Source organism: Rhineura floridana, chromosome 3 (genome assembly GCF_030035675.1).
Source record: "Rhineura floridana isolate rRhiFlo1 chromosome 3, rRhiFlo1.hap2, whole genome shotgun sequence".
Taxonomy (NCBI): Eukaryota; Metazoa; Chordata; class Lepidosauria; order Squamata; family Rhineuridae; genus Rhineura; species Rhineura floridana.
In genome coordinates, this window is record NC_084482.1 from 191,559,964 (window position 1) to 191,575,560 (window position 15,597).

Genomic DNA, 15,597 nt, shown 5'->3' on the forward strand with positions numbered 1-15,597 from the left:
TGGAGCACAGAAAAGACAAATAATTGGGTGTTAGAACAAATTAAACCAGAACTATCGCTAGAAGCAAAAATGACGAAACTGAGGTTATCATACTTTGGACACATAATAAGAAGACATGATTCATTAGAAAAGACAATATTGCGGGGAAAAACAGAAGGGAGTAGAAAAAGAGGAAGACCAAACAAGAGATGGATTGATTCCATAAGGGAAGCCACAGACCTGAAGCTACAAGATCTGAATAGGGCGGTTTATAACAGATGCTGTTGGAGGTCGCTGATTCATAGGGTCGCCATAAGTTGTAATCAACTTGAAGATACATAACAACAACAACCATCAAAGTAGGGAGACCTCCATTCCTTCCCCACCATCCACCTTTTCTGTGTATCCCAGCCAACTTTTACTAAGCATGTAGGGAGCCAGTCTAACAAAAAGCTAAGTCTTGGCCAGGGCGTGAGTTGGATAAGGGAGAGTGGGAGGGAGGAGCACTGGGTGGGCGATACTAACGGCCACTTGAAAGTGGACAGGCAGCCCACTGGTGGTCCGATTTGAGAAATGCTGGCTTAGACCATTCAGACTTTACAAAATGCACCTCTTTAGTCATGGTTGCTTTCACACAAAGGCTGTCAAACTACAAGTAGGGAACCATGGTACCCAAAGTACTAGGCTGAAGCCACATCGTATGAAACACCAGGCAACATGAAGGCTACCTGAAACCAAATCCACACAGGGTTTACTTTGCACATTTCACCATGTGCCTTGGGCACCTCCACATGCTCTGCCCCACACAAGGGTGTGGCTGTATTGTTATATATTACTGTTATTTGTTATTTGAAGCTCCCTCAGTTTTTCCTCATATCCCATTATCAACATTTTCGCTTTCACATGTACCCTTTCCCAGTGTTTTGTTTTTCCTCGCTGAAGTTTAAAAATATTCCTTTAACTTTGTTGAACCTTCCTCAACCTAGTGTTCTCCAGATGTTTTGGCCTGTAAGTCCCATCATCCCTGTCCATTAGCCATGCTGGCTGGGGCTGCAGGGAGTTATAGCCCAAAGCATGTGGAGGGCACCACATTCGAGCCCTACTGCATCAGGTCAATGGCCCATCTAGTCCAGCATCCTGGTCTCACAGGAGCCAACCAGATGCCTATGGGAAGCCCACAAACAAGACATGAGTGGAGGAGCACTCTTCCCTCCTGCAGTTCCCAGCAAATGGTATTCAGAGGCATCCTGCCTCCGACAATGGAGGGGGAACATAGCCATCAGGGTTAGTAGCCACTGATAGCCTTAACCTCCATGAATTTGACTAGTCCTCTTTTAAAGCTATCCAAGTTGGTGACCATCGCTGCCTCTTATGGGAGTCAATTCCATAGTTTAGTTATGCATTGTATGAAGAAGCACTTTCTTTTGTCTGTCCTGAATCTTCCAACTATCAGCTTCATTGGATGTCACCTAGTATTATGAGGGAGGGAGAAAAGCTTTTCTTGATCCACTTTCTCCACACCATGTTGGGGAAAGCCGCTGAACAACATTTTCTGCAACACATCTCAATACAAATAAAGTCCCTGGAGGGAAAAAAAGTTTCAACCCACAATTTGTATTTTCCCCAAAGCATTCTATTTATTTCATTTCTGTTTAAAAATCACACTATATAAAGCACAGATACCCAGCAAGCATGGGGCTCTGTGCATACTTTGGGAGCATTAATACATCACATTTTTTCTCTTTTTTTGGTGTTCAGAATAAAAGAAAAAACAACACCAACACTGCTTCTGTATGCATGAAGTAGAAAACTACCAGATGGCCTCTTCAGAAAAGAAAACACAGCAGGCAAGAAAGTACATCTTAACCATAACTAGATTTGATTATGATTTAAACTGGAGCAGGGGGTTAAAAGGACAGAGGAGTGAAATGTTCAGATACAACTGGGTTGTATCCAAGACAGTGCTACATAAATGTTTTGCAAGGATTTCTGCTTGCTTGATGCAATGTTCTCCCCCACTCCCCCCGCTAAATCTGTTTTAGGGGTTCCATTATTCCTCTGGAGCACACCTGGAGAGGGTGCAGGGGAGGGAAGGAAAGCTCCATTGCGCATATGGAAATCCTTGTGTTGAGAGGACATGTTAGTTTAATACCACTCTCTATGGCCTGCTCCAGTTGTTCAGCCTGGACTCACAAGGGCAAAAATGTGTAAAGGCGCCTAAGTTGTTGCTGTCCCCAATGTCTCCTTGTGAGCCTGGCATGCCTGCTACACCCCTAGCCTGTGTGTGAAGGTCTAAAGGAGGCTTGTAAGCACATTTGCCTGGATGTGCTTACAAGCCTCCTCACGATTGGGAACCTGCCTTGTCATAGTTCCCAATTGTGAGGAGACTTGTAGCATTGAAAGATTTCTTCAGAACATTGGTTGGGGGTGGTGTGGTGTGCCTGGCAACAATGAAAACAGGGCCAACATGCACCCCCTCCCCAATCCCTCTCCACACTTCTGATCCTTCGTGTCCAGGATTAACACCTAAAGAGAGCTTATATTAGGTGCTTCTGAGGCAGTGGTCTTTTGTCCTGTTCCTCAGGGGCTTCTTTCCAAGGGCATCTCTCAGTTTTCAACCTGCCCCTAAGGCAAGATTGGAGCCACTTTCTATACCTCGAGCTCCTCCCTCTCTCTCTCTCTCCTTAGCCAGCACCACACCTCTTCGGGAACCTTTCCGGATCTCAGAACTCTCACATTTGCCTCAGAGGGAGCATTTGCTAATGGCCAGAAGAGAGCAGAGACACCCAGAGAAATATTAAGTGGAATGCATCATGGAGCCCAGTTACATTTTCCAATTCAAGGAACTTGAAACTTACCCCAGATTAAAATAATATAACACTTTGCATTCATACAGCACTTTTAGAATGTTCAACAAGAATATCTTGTTATAATCCTTACAACAACCTTGCAAGGAAGGTTATCCCCCTACTGCAGTTGGGGAGGGGGCTGAAGCTGGGAGAATCATGTGCCACTGAGTGAGTTCATGGCAGAAGGTAGATTCAACCCCAAACCTTCATGATTCACAGGTCAGGCTGTAATCCTATATCGAATGACCTAGGAATAAGCCCTACTGAACTCAACTGAGCTTACTTCTAAGTATCCACGTACAGTATAGGACTGCGCTAGCAGCCATTATCCTAAAGTTACTTGAAAAGCACAAAATCCCAACCCACAATTTCAATAGTCTCCACTAAAAAAAAAAGCATTAGAAAAAATGATGTTGATATTTTAAAACTCTGATGTTGTTATCGTGAACCCACAATGCATGCTAAGGACCAAACAGGGTGAGAGTCCCAAGTGTTCTCAGCTGATGCCAGACAGGTCCTTGAACAGAGACTTCCTCCATTTTAGGGTACAATGTAATACAATGGATCAGACACCAGAGCCAAGGAACTTGAACACAGACAGCTGTTTCATACTGGGTCAAGCCATTTGGTCCCAATACTATCAACTTTCAATGGCAGCATTGCCACAAGGCAGAGATCTTTCCCATCTCATTACCAAAGGGTTATTTTAGCTGGAAATGCCAGGAAATGAACCTAAAACCCCTCACCAACTTCAGGAACAGCCATAGTTCAGAGTCACCATGCCTTGAGGTGATGCAGGCTTAGACTCCAAGCAGCGAAAGATTCCATAGTCTACTATCAGAAAAAATCAAGGCAAAGGCAAGGAGGCACACCAGGCCCTGTTCTCTCTCTCTCGGCTTTCTTCTCACTTGTAGACAGTGGCAGCATAGAGATACAGAGCCATTCCACTGGATGATGAGTATAAGTATGATCCACCACAACAGAGAAAAGGGAGAGTGTTGGCATCACCACAGAGCTTGGTATAAGTAACTGATAGGTCAAGGTCTCATTGTCTATTTCTCTTTTTTCCCCTCCACCTATCACAGCTTCCAAGGATGTGAAAAGAACCAATCAGAAACCAAAGGGTTTACTTGAAGGCCATTAAGAGTCTCAAAATCTGCAATCCATAAGAAAACTCAAGTGCTGACATGTCTGAAGGCGTCTGCAATGGGATGACATTTTACAACTTGTAAAAAAAAAAAGGTAGATAAGGATAAAGGTTCAGCTAAACCGGGGAATATTCTAGGATCCCGTTAAGAAATGGATGGAGAACAGGAGCCAAAAGGGGGGTGGGAGGGTGAGGGTGTTTTAAAAGCATACTGGGAATCTCATCCAGTATCTTATTTCCCTGATGATATTCCTCCAATATGAGATGTGGTTGGACGAAAGATCCTTTGGAAGATGGGGAAAGGCTTACTGTTTTGAGATACCTGGTTTGCTTATACAGTGGTTGAAATTACAGAGATGAACTTCCAACAGATAATCACTTTTTAAAAAAATTAACCTGTGTGGATTTTCTGATGCCTAGTCAAGTGAGAGTTCCGATTGAATCTTTTCCCACATTTGAGGCACAGGTAAGGTTTCTCTCCTGTGTGAATTCGCTGGTGCTTCTTAAGGCATGAGCTCTGACTGAAACATTTTCCACACTCGGAACATTTGTAGGGCTTCTCTCCTGTGTGAATTCTCTGGTGCTGGATCAAGTCTGAGATCCCACGGTAGTTCTTCCCACACTCAGAACATAGATAAGGTTTTTCTCCAGTGTGGATTCTCTTATGTACAACAAGGTGGGAACTCTGAGTAAAGCATTCCCCACATTCTCGGCAAATATAAGGTTTCTCCGCTGTGTGTATTCTCAAGTGTCTGATGAGATGGGAGCTGACCAGAAAGCCTTTCAAACAGACAGGACAGCCAAAAGGCTTCTCTCCTGTGTGGATTCTTTGATGAGCAACAAGATTAGAGCTCACACTAAAGCTCTTTCCACAATCAGGGCACTTATATGGTTTCTCTCCAGTGTGTATTCTCTGATGTGCAATAAGTGTTGAGCTTTGGGAAAAGCTCTTCCCACACTCAGGACATGTGTAAGGTTTCTCTCCTGCATGGATTCGTTGATGCTTAACAAGGGCTGAGCTGTCACTAAAGCGTTTTGAACATTCACGGCAGACATAAGGCTTCTCCCCAGTATGGGTTCTTCGGTGTCTGATAAGAGGCGAACACCGCTTGAAGATTTTTCCACAATCAGGGCACTTGTAGATTCTCCCTCCCTTCTTGGCGGTTGCTTTGTTGGGTTCCACAGCAGTTCCCTCCCGAGGCACAGCTTTACACCGTCTCTTCTTTGGGACATACTCTTGCTGGCTCTCAGGACCAAGTTCACTATCACATGGTTCGTCATCCCCAGGAATCTGGAAAACATTTATTTCATATTCTTCGAGAAGGGACTCACCCTCTTCAGTCTGTTCATAACCTTCTTCTGGAAGAATCTCCTCCACTTTTACCAAATAATCTTCCTCCTGGGGGATCTCCTCTTTCACCCAATTATTATCTTCTTCCTGGGGGATCTCTTCCTCTTTCACCCAGTTCTCCTCTTCCTCCTCCTCCTGGGAGATCTCCTCTTTCACCAGGTTCCTGTTCTCCTCTTCCTCTTGGGAGATCATTTCTTCTTTCACCAGATTCCCTCCCTCCTCCTCAGAGATTTCCTCCTCTTTCACTAAGTTTTCCTCCTCTTCTTCCTCCACTTTCACCACTTTCTTCTCCTCTCTCATCATCATCTCTAACCTGCTGGATCAAAGAGATATAATAAATTTGATGCATCAGCAAAAAGAAGTTGGGAAATCAGGATCACATCTGGGAGAGGAGAAAGGCAGATTGTAAGGAGATGCTCAGTTTAAAAAAGCGAAGCCACATTTCCTATGGCAATGAGGAACTGTATGCAGGTCTCTTCTATGGCTTTATTCTATCAACCAAGAGTATCTGAAAGATCACCTCCACCTCTATAGACCCTCTTGGGTGTCAAGATTGGCAGAGGAGACTCTCTTGGTAGATCCACTGCCCTTAAAAGTGCAATGGTGGCCTGGGATGCAGCTTTCTCTGCGAGAGCCTCTAAGTTGTGGAATTCTCTCCCCACAGGGGTGTATCTAGCATCTTTGTTGTACATCTTTTGCTGTATGGTCAAGATGCACCTCTTTACCTTGGCCTGTGACAGGTAAAGCATTTTGTTTTGGGACCCATCTCTTTTGCTGAATCTATAGTTTTCTGTTCTGCTCATTTTATTTGTTTTTATAATCGTAAGGTTTTTTTTTATAGCTGGGACCTTATGGTGAAGGTCAGGTAAGAATCTTATAAGAAACAATAAATTTGGTATTTGGCCCTTCAAATCTCAACTTTCATTTTTAAAAAAACCCAAACAATAAAAAATGCTTAGCATTTATATAGAACTCCAGAGCGTTCAAGGCATTTCACAGCCATTATCTTAATAATATGTACAACAGCCATGTATGCTGGGCCAGAAGTATTATCCTTATGTTGCAGCTGGTGGGTCTGACAGATGTGTTTTCCTATGGCCACTTGGTAAGGTTGTGGATGAGGTAAATTTTGAATCGGGTTTTTTTTAGTTATGCCTGACATTCTTGGTCACTGAGTGATACTCACTTTTGCAGCTACAGACAAAAAAATGATGTGTTAGGATGTAAAGAGAAAATAAAATAGGGATGAACATACCATTTAATGGGCAATATTAACCAATATTTCCTCCCTTAAGCATGGTAAACCACCTCTGAATATCTCTTACCACGAAAACCCTACGAACAGAGTATCCAAAATGCAACACGAGATAATGCTGGAAGATGAGACCCCCAGGTCGGAAGGCACTCACCGAGCTACTGGGGAAGAACAAAGGACAAGTATGAGTAGCGCTGTGACTAATGACGCAGCTGGGTCAAGGCTGAAAGGAAGCCCAGAGGCTGATGCGCACAGATGCGAAAGGAGAGTCCGGAGTTGTACGACGCACACAACAGGAACATGGAATGTGAGAAGAATGAACCAGGAAAAGTTAGAAATTGTCAAGCAAGAAATGAAACGCATCAACATTACAATACTTGGTGTGAGTGAACTAAAATGGACGGGAATGGGACATTTCCAATCAGGCAACTAAAAAATATTTTAGGCAGGAAATGAGAAATTAAGAAGAAATGGGGTTGCTTTAATAGTGAGAAGTGATGTAGCAAGAGCAATTGGGAGCTACAACGCAAGGTCTGAGCAAGTGATATCAATGAGATTAAATGGGAAACCTATTAACATAACCATCATCCAAGTCTATGCTCCAACGGCAAATGCAGAAGAAGAATTGGAGAGATTTTACGCAGAAGTACAGGAAGAAATTTATCACACACCAAAACAAGATGTGCTGATAATCATGGGGGATTGGAATGCAAAAATAGGGAACAGAGAAGAATTAGGAATTGTGGGGAAATGGGGCCTAGGAGACAGAAACGAAGCAGGAGAAAGACTTATTGAATCCTGTGAAGCCAATAATTTGTTTCTCGTGAACACATTTTATGAACAACTGAAAAGAAGACTGTACATGTGGACATCACCAAATGGTCAATATAGGAATCAAATTGATTACAGTAGGGCCCTGCTTTACAGCGCTTCGCTTTACAGTGTTCCGCTAATACAGCGGTTGTGAATTGTAGAAAGGCCCTGCTTTACAGTACTTGTTCCGCTTTTACGGCGTTTTTTTTGCTGCCGGGTGCCATTCTGGTCAAGTAAGTCAATGGGATCCGCTTTACAGCGATTTTCGCTTTACAGCGGGGGTCCGGAACGTAACCCGCTGTATGAGCAGGGCCCTACTGTATCTAATTGGTAGCAGAAGATGGAGAAGTTCCGTACTTTGTGCAAAAACAAGACCAGGAGCAGACTGTGGTACAGATCATGAACTGGTTGTATCGAAAATCAGAGTAAAGCTAAAGAAGACCAACAAAGCAAACATAATGCTAAAATACAATTAAAATAACATCACAGAACCATATAAAGATCAAATAAGGAACAGGTTTGAGGCTTTAAACTTAGTTGACAGAGAACCAGAACTATGGAATGAAGTCAGAGACGTTATCAGAGAAGAATGCAAAAAGACAATACCTCTAGTTAAAAAGAGAGAAAAACCTCAATGGATGACTGAAGAAACTCTTCAAATGGTTAAAGAGAGAAGGAAAGCAAAAGGAGATAGAAACACGGTCAGAACCTAAATGCAACAATACAGCGACTAGTACGTAGGGACAAAGAGAACTATTACAATAGTTACTGTATAGAAATAGAAGAGGACAACAAAAAGGGTAGAACAAGAGCCCTGTTCCAAAAGATTAGAGAAATGAAAGAGAAATTTAAACCAAGAGTAGGGATGTTGAATAATCAACAGGGGAACACACTGACTGACCGAGATGAAATAAAAGGAAGATGGAAGCAACACACTGAAGAACTCTATCAAACAGATGCCAGGATGACAGATTCATTCACGGAGGAACCGTATGATGAAGAACCAGAAATTTTAGAATGCGAGGTGAAAGCTGCTCTTAAAATACTTGGAAGAAACAATTCACCAGGAATAGACGGCATACCAATAGAGTTGCTACAAGCTACTGAGACTGAATCAGTCCAAATTTTGACTAAAATCTGTCAAAAAATATGAAAAACTAAACAATGGCCCACAGACTGGAAGCGTTCCATATACATCCCAATTCCAAAGAAAGGGGATCCCAGGGAATGCAGTAATTATCGAACTATTGCCTTAATATCCCATGCAAGTAAAGTAACACTCAAGATTCTACAACAAAGGCTCTTACCATATATGGAGCGAGAAATGCCAGACATCCAAGCTGGATTTAGAAAGGGAAGAGGTACCAGAGATCATATCGTAAACATACATAGGATAATGGAATGGAGCAAGGAATTTCAGAAGAAAATCACCCTGTGCTTTATAGATTACAGCCAAGCCTTTGACTGTGTAGATCATGAAAAACTATGGAATGCTTTAAAAGAAATGGGGGTGCCACAGCAGCTGATTGTCCTGATGCGCAACCTATACTCTGCACAAGAGGCTACTGTAAGGACAGAATATGGAGAAACCGACTGGTTCCCCATTGGAAAGGGTGTGAGACAGGGGTGTATTTTATCACCCTATTTATTCAATCTGTACGCACAACATATCATACGGAAAGCAGGATTGGACCAAGATGAAGGAGGTGTGAAAATTGGAGGGAGAAATATCAATAATTTAAGGTATGTAGACGATACCATACTACTAGCAGAAACCAGTAATGATTTGAAACGACTGCTGATGCAAGTTCTAGAGGAAAGCACAAAAGCATGACTACAGGTGAACGGCAAAAAGACTAAAGTAATGACAACAGAAGATTTATGCAACTTTACAGTTGACAATGAGAACCATTGAACTTGTCAAGGATTATCAATATCTTGGCACAGTCATTAACCAAAATGGAGACAATAGTCAAGAAATCAGAAGAAGGCTAGGACTGGGGAGGGCAGCTGTGAGAGAACTAGAAAAAGACCTCAAATGCAAAGATGTGTCACTGAACACTAAAGTCAGGATCATTCAGACCATGGTATTTCCGATCTCTATGTATGGATGTGAAAGTTGGACTGTGAAAAAAGCGGGTAAGAGAAAAATCAACTCATCTGAAATGTGGTGTTGGAGAAGAGCTTTGTGCATACCATGGACTACAAAAAAACAAATAATTGGGTGTTAGAACAAATTAAACCAGAACTATCACTAGAACCTAAAATGATGAAACTGAGTTGATCATGCTTTGGACACATAATGAGAAGACAGGATTCATTAGAAAAGAGAATAATGCTTGGAAAAACAGAAGGAAGTAGAAAAAGAGGAAGGCCAAACAAGAGATGGATTGATTCCATAAAGGAAGCCACAGACCTGAACTTACAAGATCTGAACAGGGTGGTCCATGACAGATGCTCTTGGAGGTCACTGATTCATAGGGTAGCCATAAGTCGTAGTCAACTTGGAGACACATAACAACAACAAATAAGGGAAATGAAAGCAGAATCACCAACTACAATAGTTCTGTAAAACCTAGCAGAAACTTATTCATCCTGCAATCCTGCTGACTTTATTACAACATCCAGCCTAATGTTTGTATATTATTATTATTTATTAATTATTATTATTGCATTTATATCCCGTCTTTCCTTCAAGGAGCTCCAGGTGGCAAACATAGCTATCACCCTCTCCCAGGTTAGTCTCAAAACAACCCTGTGAGGTTGAGAGACAGTGACAGGCCCAAGGTCACCTCATACACTTTGAGTAACATCTTGCTGACGAAGCGTTCTGAAGAACTCAAAATGTTTACCACAATTTTGTAACATTTTGGTTGTTTCTAATAACGGTACAGTAGTGCCCCACTTATATGGCGGGTTAGGGACCAGGACCCTGCCGTAAAGCGGAAATCGCCATAAAGCGGAACCCCATTGATTATAATGGGGCGCATCGCACGAAAATGCCGCAAAATCGGCTTTAAAATGGGGAATTTCCCGCCGCCGCATTAGCGGAACGCCAGAATGCGAAGCGCCGGTAAGCAGGGCCCTACTGTATTGCCTAACTGTGGATATGGGAGTTACTGCAAAGCTGTTAACAGCCAACAAAACTCCAGAGGTAAAAAACATACATTTTCCCACTTTTAGCTTCAGTGATCTCACCCAGGGAAAAAGCTGAGGATCACAGGTTTAAGGGCCTATGTGCCTGCAGGGGTCTGTGTGCCTGCTGTATGGATGTGTGTGCGTCAGAGGGAAGAGATGGAATCAGGAGAGGTTGAATGCCAACATTCAGGATAAAGGGCCTCCTTGGAAGCAGGGAACCTTGGAGCCTGGACTAACCAATTGCAGCTTAGTCACCTAGACCCATCTATCTAAGTTCTCCGTTACTTGCTGGAACAACACAGGTTTTCCGCTTTGTGCAACTCACTGGCTTGTTCCTACTTCCTATTATCTGCCCTTGCTCTTGGAAACTATCCTTCCCTTGGGCTTCTCCACTGTGTTGGACCTTGGCTTTGTCTAATGACCCTGCAGTAAGACCATGCCTGCTGTTGTACTGTCTCACCATGCCTGACCCTGGCTTCTCCTTAAAGATCCTCACTTTTGGGATTGCCCTGGTACCTGACTGCTACTGTAACCTTCCAGAGTTCGGCCAGCCTGTCTTGGGAAAGGGCTGTAGCTCAGTGGTCAAGCATTTGCCATGCACGCAGAAAGTCCCAAGTTCAATCCCCAGCATCTCTAGGCACTGCTGGAAGAAACTGCTGCCTGAAACCTTGGAGAACAGTGTAGGCAATATTGACCTAGAATCTAGGTCTAGGTCCTAGATGGACCAGTGGTCCGACTCCTGATAAGGCAGCTTCCTGTGTTTCTATGTCCTGGGGCCTAGCTTCCCCCTTGTCTCCAGCTCGGGGAACATGTCAGGACAAGATTAAGGCAAGACACAAGGTCACCCAGTGAGCTTCTTGGCAAGGATTTGGATAGAGGTCTCTGCCCACTCAGTGATAGCACAACACTCTAACCACTACACCTGGGTTGAGGAACTTATGGTCCTCCAGAGGTTGCTGGACAACAACTCCTGTCATTCCTGACTATTGGCTATGCTGGCTGAGGCTGATGAGAATTGAAGTCCCAACAATATCTGGAGGGCCACATGTTCCTCCATCCCTGCACGACACCAAGATAGGAAATACTTCTTTAAAAACCAGGAGTCAGGACAGTCAGCTCCAGAAAGCCACCCACCCAGAGATTGCACCTTGGGTCTGCAAGGAACTGACTAGGGAAACTGGTGGCACCACTGTTGTTCAATTACTCTGGGAATGGGGAACATGCTAGTTCTAACAGTAGTATAATCAGGTGTACTCAATATGTGCCTAGGAGAGGTTGTGTAGCATGGTGCTTGACAGCGAGATCTGGGAAGGCCCTTCTTCAGATCTCATCTCAGCCATTAACTTGCTAGTGCAATTCTATGCACACATTAATAAGAATAAGCCTCACTGAAAACTGTGGGTTCAACTTCTGAGTAAATGTGCATGAAATTGTGAACCCTAGTGGCTTTAGGCAAGATACTATTTCTCAGCCTCAGCCCTTGACCCCCAATGCAATATCGGCATACTGCTACTGGACTACCTTGCAGGATTGTAGTAAAGATTAATGAAATCATGTGTGTGAAATGTTTTGAACATTAAAAAAAAAACTGATATAAATTTTAAGCATTATTAAGAAGGTTTAGATAATATATTATTTAGCAAGCTTTCCTTCGTAAGAAGAATCATGTTTGATCAGAGCAAAGGCCTAGCTAGTCCTACATTCTGTTCGCACAGTGAGTAGTCAGATGCCTCTGGGAAGCCTGCAGGCTGGATATGAGCACAACAGCACTCTCCCACTTATGATCCCCAGCAACTGGCATTTTGAGGAATACTGCCACTGATACTAGAGGTAATATATCAATCATGACTAGTAGCCATTGATAGCCTTATTCTCCATAAAAGTGTCTAATCCTTTTTTAAAGATGTCCAAGTTGGGGGGGGGTCATCATCCCTACATTTTATTGTAGTGAATTTGTCCACTCAAAGTCTTCATTCTGTGATAGGATGGATTCAAATGCTCAGGAAGACCATGTGATTTGATCCCACAATGACCTCAAAATGAACATAAGAGATATCTCATCTGAAATGCCCATATGTCAAAATCTTCTTGCAATGTGGAAAGTTATCGGATCAGGAAAAAAGTTATATGCCAAAGATTTTCCCTTGCCAAATTATCACCTAGGGGCACATTAAAACAAGTGATCTGCTAATGTGTACTGTATCAAGAAACACAGCCAGAATCACTTCCTCTTCCAGGTAGATGTGCCTAGGGCTGGTCTGCAGGTGCACTTTACCTCTCTATGAGCTACACTCCCACTTACAGCACTATCCTAAATGTGTTCACTTGGAAATAAGTTGTATTTATTTTGATGGGGTTTTTAATTCCAAGTAAATGCCTTTAGACATCCAGTTCTAGCTAACCTGAAATCCTAACGTATACTAATGCCCAGAGTATGGGAAACAAACAGGATGAACTTTACTCTCCTGTATTAAGAGTTCAAATACGACTTGAAAGGTATAACTGAAACTTGGTGGGATGACTCCCATAACTGGAATACAGCGATTGAAGGATATAACTTGTTCAAAAAGAACAGAAGGAAGAGAAAGGGAGGTGGAGTCGTGCTATATGTTAAAAATATATATCCCTGCACAGAAGTACAGGAGGATGAGTTTGGTAGCTCCACCAAGAGTATCTGGATTAAAATAAATGGGACAAGTAATAAAAGAAACATGGTGGTTGGAGTCTACTACCAACCACCCAATCAAGGAGAAGACGAGGATGAAACTTTTGCAAAGCAAATTGACAATGTTTTGAGGAGGCATGATATAGTAGTAATAATAGAGGACTTCAATTACCCCGACATCTGTTGGGAGACAAATTCTGGCAAATACAACCCCTCCAAGAAATTCCTGAATTGTGTGGGAGATAAATTTCTCCTACAGAAAGTGGAGAAGCAACTAGAGGATCAGCTATCTTTGACTTGATTCTAACCAACAGAGATGACTTGATGGATGAAGTGGCAGTTACGGGAACTCTGGGGGAAAGTGAACACATTATACTAGAGTTCTTGATTTCAAAGGAAACCAAAGCTGGGAGCAGTCATATGCGTACCCTGGACTTCAGGAAAGCCAATTTTAAAAAACTCAGAACAATTTTCAGTAAGGTTCCTTGGCAAGCGACCCTAATGAGAAAAGGAATCCAAGATGGGTAGGAGTTTCTAAAAGAGGAAATTCTACAGGCATAATGGCAAATAATTCTGTCCAGGAAAAAAGGGGGAAGACAGCAGAAGAAGCCAATGTGGCTTCACAGAAAGCTTACAGAGGACCTAAAAACAAAAAAGGGCACATACAGGAAATTGAAAGAAGGCCAGGCCACAAAGGAAGAGTACAGAGAGGTAGCACAGAATTGCAGGGATGGTATCACGAAGACTAAAGATGAGAATGAGCTGAGGTTAGTGAGAGATTCCAAAAGCAACAAAAAAAGCTTTCTTCAGGTACATCCATAGTAAATAACAGAAAAAAGAAATGGTGGAACAGCTACTCAATGAAGATGGCAAAATGGTAACAAAGAAAAAGCAGAAGTGCTCAATTCCTGCTTTGATCAGTCTTCTCCCAAAAGAGAGTCTATGACCCTCCTGGGAAATGTGAAATTGAAGGGGTAGGATGACAGCTTCAGATTGACAGACAAATGGTCAAGGAATACCTAATCGCTTTGAACGAATTCAAATCTGCAGGGCCTGATGAACTGCATCCTAGAGTATTGAAGGAACTAGCTGAAGAACTCTCAGAACCGCTGTCTATTATATTTGCAAAATCGTGGAGGATGGGTGAAGTGCTGGATGACTGGAGGAGGGCTAATGTCTCTATGTTCAAAAAGGGCAGAAAGGAGGAACCTGGGAACTACAGATCAGTCAGCCTGACATTGATCCCTGGGAAAATTCTGGAGCAGACTATAAAGCAGCCAGTCTGTAAGCACCCTGATAACAATGCAGTGATTACTAGAAGCCAACATGGATTTATCAAGAACAAATCCTGTCAGACTAATCTTATATCAATTTCTGATTGGGTAACCTCCCTCTTATTGTGGGAATGCTGTGGACATATCTTGACTTTAGCAAAGCTTTTGACGAAGTGCCCCATGATATTCTGATTAGAAAGCTAGCTGAATGTGGATGGAACAACTATCAGGTGGATCCACAGTTGGCTACAGAATCATACATCAATAGTTCCTTCTTAAACTGGGGGGAGGTTAACAAGTGGGGTCCTGGGTTCAGTGCTCTTCAACATTTTTATTAATGACTTGGAAGAGGAGGTGCAGGGAACACTTACCAAATTTGCAGATGATACAAAATTGGGAGGAGTAGGTAATGCCTTGGAAGACAGAAACGAAAGTCAAAGGGATCTTGATAGGCTGGAGCATTGGGTTGAAGGCAACAGAATGAAATTTAACAGGGATAAGTGCTACACCTAGGAAAAAGAAACCACATGCACAGTTATAAGATGGGGGATACTTGCCTCAGCAATACTACATGTGACAAGGATCTTGGGATTGTTGTTGATCACAAGCTGAATATGAGCCATCAATGTGGTGTGGCTGCAAAAAGGGCAAATGTTATTTTATGCATTAACAGAAGTAGTTTCCAAATTACGTTTAGTATTAGTTCCCCTCTATTCGGCACTGGTTAGACATCATCTTGAGTACTGCATCCAGTTCTGGACAACATACTTTAAGAAGGATGCAGACAAACTGGAACAGGTTCAGAGAGGGCAACGAGGATGATCAGGGGACTAGAAACAAAGCCCTATGAGGAGAGACTGAAAGAAAAGGGTATGTGTAGCCTTGAGAAGATGGAGGGAAGAAATGATAGCCCTCTTCAAGTACTTGAAAGATTGCCACAAAGAGGGGGCCCAGGATCTCTTCTTGATCATCCTAGAGTGCAGGACACGGAATAACGGGCTCAAGTTACAGGAAGCCAGATTTCAGCGGAACGTTAGGAAAAACTTTGACTGTTGGAGGAGTACAACAATGAAACCAATTACCTAGAGAAGTGGTGGGCTCTCCAACACTGGAGGCCTTCAAGAGG

At 42.8% G+C, this 15,597-nt stretch overlaps 1 protein-coding gene across 1 annotated transcript in view; it reads right to left on the reverse strand.

Annotated features, from left to right (window-relative positions):
• Window positions 1-1,590: 1,590 nt before the first annotated feature.
• The window catches only part of LOC133378825 (zinc finger protein 568-like), a 39,825-nt gene continuing 25,818 nt past the window's right edge, over window positions 1,591-15,597 (reverse strand). The window contains exon 6 of the mRNA XM_061613441.1: window positions 1,591-5,642. Coding sequence (XP_061469425.1) covers window positions 4,367-5,642 — 1,276 coding nt within the window. The 3' untranslated portion in view covers window positions 1,591-4,366. The remainder of the gene's footprint in view (window positions 5,643-15,597) is intronic.